The 2,626-nt window shown below is 56.1% G+C and overlaps 1 protein-coding gene across 1 annotated transcript; it reads right to left on the reverse strand.

Annotated features, from left to right (window-relative positions):
- Window positions 1-926: 926 nt before the first annotated feature.
- LOC144164445 (uncharacterized) lies at window positions 927-2,336 on the reverse strand. The gene has a single exon (XM_077694983.1). The coding sequence runs from the start codon at window positions 2,334-2,336 to the stop codon at window positions 927-929; it is 1,410 nt and encodes a 469-aa protein (XP_077551109.1).
- Between the last annotated feature and the right edge of the window lie 290 nt (window positions 2,337-2,626).

A 2,626-nucleotide genomic window follows, 5' to 3' on the forward strand; every position in this document is an offset into this window, starting at 1 on the left:
TTCTTGATAAGCCTTACGGCTGTTAATATTTTCGTTTCCAGCTTTGTGATGGTAAGGCCATTGTGCCCAAGCGCATCGACGTGTAGACCAAGGATACGCAGCGTCTTCGTTCGCGGGATGGTCATCCCGTCGCGCGTCCGGAGGTTGATATTGGGTTCAGTCTTGTTTCCTCGGCTTTTTCGTTTTGGTGGTATGATCAGGAGCTCTGACTTTGTCGGGGAACACGTGAGGCCTGTGCCTTGCAGTTGGTCTTCGACGTCATCGATGGCGCGCTGCAGCGACGCCTCGATCTCGCCGTCACTGCTGCCGGACACCCACAGCGTGATGTCGTCTGCGTAGATGGTGTGTCCGACATTCGGGATGTTCTGTAGTCGTTTGGCCACCCCGATCATCACTATGTTAAACAGTGTCGGCGAGATCACGGCGCCCTGTGGTGTACCAGTGCTCCCCAGTCTTTTCTTGGGCAGTTCAATGTCTCCGGCTACGATTGTTGCGGTGCGATCTGTCAGGAAGTCGCGGATGTATGAGAAAGAGTGTTCTCCCATGTTGAGGCGCGAAACTTGTTGGAGGATGGCTGAGTGACGGATCTTATCAAACGCGCTTTGCAGGTCCAGGCCCAACACTGCTCGGTTGTCCATATAGCTGATTGGTTGGTCCAGGACTTCGTGTTTGATGAGCAGCATGGCATCCTGTGTGCTGAGCCTGGCCCGGAAACACAGCATTGTGTCTGGGTAGAGGCCTTCTTCTAGGTATGCTTGCCAGCGGTTGAGGAGGACGTGTTCGAGAACTTTTCCTACGCAGGATGTCAAAGAGATAGGCCGTAGGTTCTCAATGCTTGGTGTCTTGCCCGGTTTAGGGATGAGCACCGTCCTTGCCTCCTTCCAGCTGGTGGGGAGTTTGCCTACGCGCCAGCACCTGTTGAAGTATTATGTTAGCGTCGTTACCGCTGCGTCGCTGAGGTTGCGCAGCGCCTTATTTGACACCCCATCTGGCCCCGGTGCCGACTTGCAGTTGATGGTTTGAAGGACTGCTCGGACCTCCCACTCCTCGATGTCAGCGTCGAGCCGGGCATTGGCTGCGCCCGCGTAACTTGGGAGGGGGGTTGGTGGGGTGGGTGGGAGATATTTACCGTCGATCCGCCGGCGAACTTCGGCTTCGCCGAGCTCTTGCTTTGCCTTGTGTAGGGTGCGTGCTAGGATGTGATGTTGCGTCCCCTTTGTCTTGTTTTCATCCAGCAGGTGACGTAGCAGACGCCAGGTCTGGCTTTTGTGGATTTGGCCATCCGCTTCCTGACAGACCGCCTGCCATTGTTGACGGCAAAGCACCGCGCTATGTTTCTCAATTTCGCGGTTCAGCATGGCGATGCGCTTTCGAAGCTTACGGTTGTGGCGTTGTCGCCTCCATCTGCTCTTTAGCGAGTTTCGTGCCTCCAGCAGGTGCGCCAGCCGGCTATCGATTTGTGGGGTCCCTCCGTCCGCTTCCACTTCTGTCGTGGCCGCTTGTGCCGTTGCATTGAGGGTGCGCATCCATTCGTCGATGTCGTCAATGCGCTTGGGCAGAGCATCGAGCTTCTGCCTGTACTTGGTCCATTCTGTCATCGTTTGCTTGCGGGGAGTCGGCGCTGTGCTGCGCAGTGGCACCGTAATCTCGAGGACGCAGTGGTCACTGCCCAGTGTCTCGCCCGTGTTCCGCCAGCGAGCCCCGGCGGCGTTGCAAAATACCAAATCTGGATTGGTGTCGCGTTGCGTGGATGTGCCGTGTCTTGTATGTGTCGATGGGTCGTTCAGCAGTTGATATTCTGTGTCTAGGGCCTCTTCGTAAAGGCTGTGACCCTTGGCTGTGGATTTCGGGTATCCCCACGCCGTGTGCGGTGCGTTGAAGTCTCCGCACACGAGCGCAGTGTTGTCCTTTGCCAATTGCTTCACCTTGTGCATTAGGGTTCGGAAACGTTGCTGGAAGTGTTTCGGGTTGCTATATGTGTTGACGATGAAGACGCTCTCCTTTTGCTTGCGGCCCGTGACGACTTCGATAGCCATATGTTCGATGGCGCTGTTGTGGAGCAAGTCGTGTTCGATGTATGTAAGTCCTTTCTTCACCAGGGTGCTAACCCCCTGCCCTGCGCCTTTCCCAATAGTTCTTGCGCTGGGCGGGCTGGCGTAGGAGCGGTACCCCGGCAGGCCCAGGGGAGCCTCGCTGTGCGTTTCTTGCAGGAGAATTACGTCTGGCCGCCGGCTGGCTTGCCTGATGTACTGCTGCAATAGTGCCTTCTTTCCGCGCAGGCCATTCGCATTCCATTGCCACACAACGAGCTCCCGCGTTAGCGTTGTTCGGGCCATGAGGGGCGGCATTCACTGGGGTGATATTGGGGTCCCTCGCTGGGTCGTTGCATGACGTGTTGTATCTGTGCTAATATCCGTTCTATGTTGGTCATGCGGACGGTGATGTCCGCTGTCGCCGCCTCCAGTGCTGCCAGTCTTCTATTGGTTGATTCTTGGCCTTTTTGGGCTTGTTCTTCAAATCTGTCCATGCGCTCTTCCAATTTTGGGTGGCGTCTTTCGATCGAACTTGTTACTGTAGCTCGCCTCTTTGCCTTGGGTTCGGGTTCTTCGGCTGTGTTTGCATCCTG

The sequence above is a fragment of the Haemaphysalis longicornis genome, unplaced genomic scaffold, assembly GCF_048455015.1.
Source record: "Haemaphysalis longicornis isolate Haplotype H1 unplaced genomic scaffold, Haemaphysalis longicornis Haplotype H1 scaffold_13, whole genome shotgun sequence".
NCBI classification, from domain to species: domain Eukaryota; kingdom Metazoa; phylum Arthropoda; class Arachnida; order Ixodida; family Ixodidae; genus Haemaphysalis; species Haemaphysalis longicornis.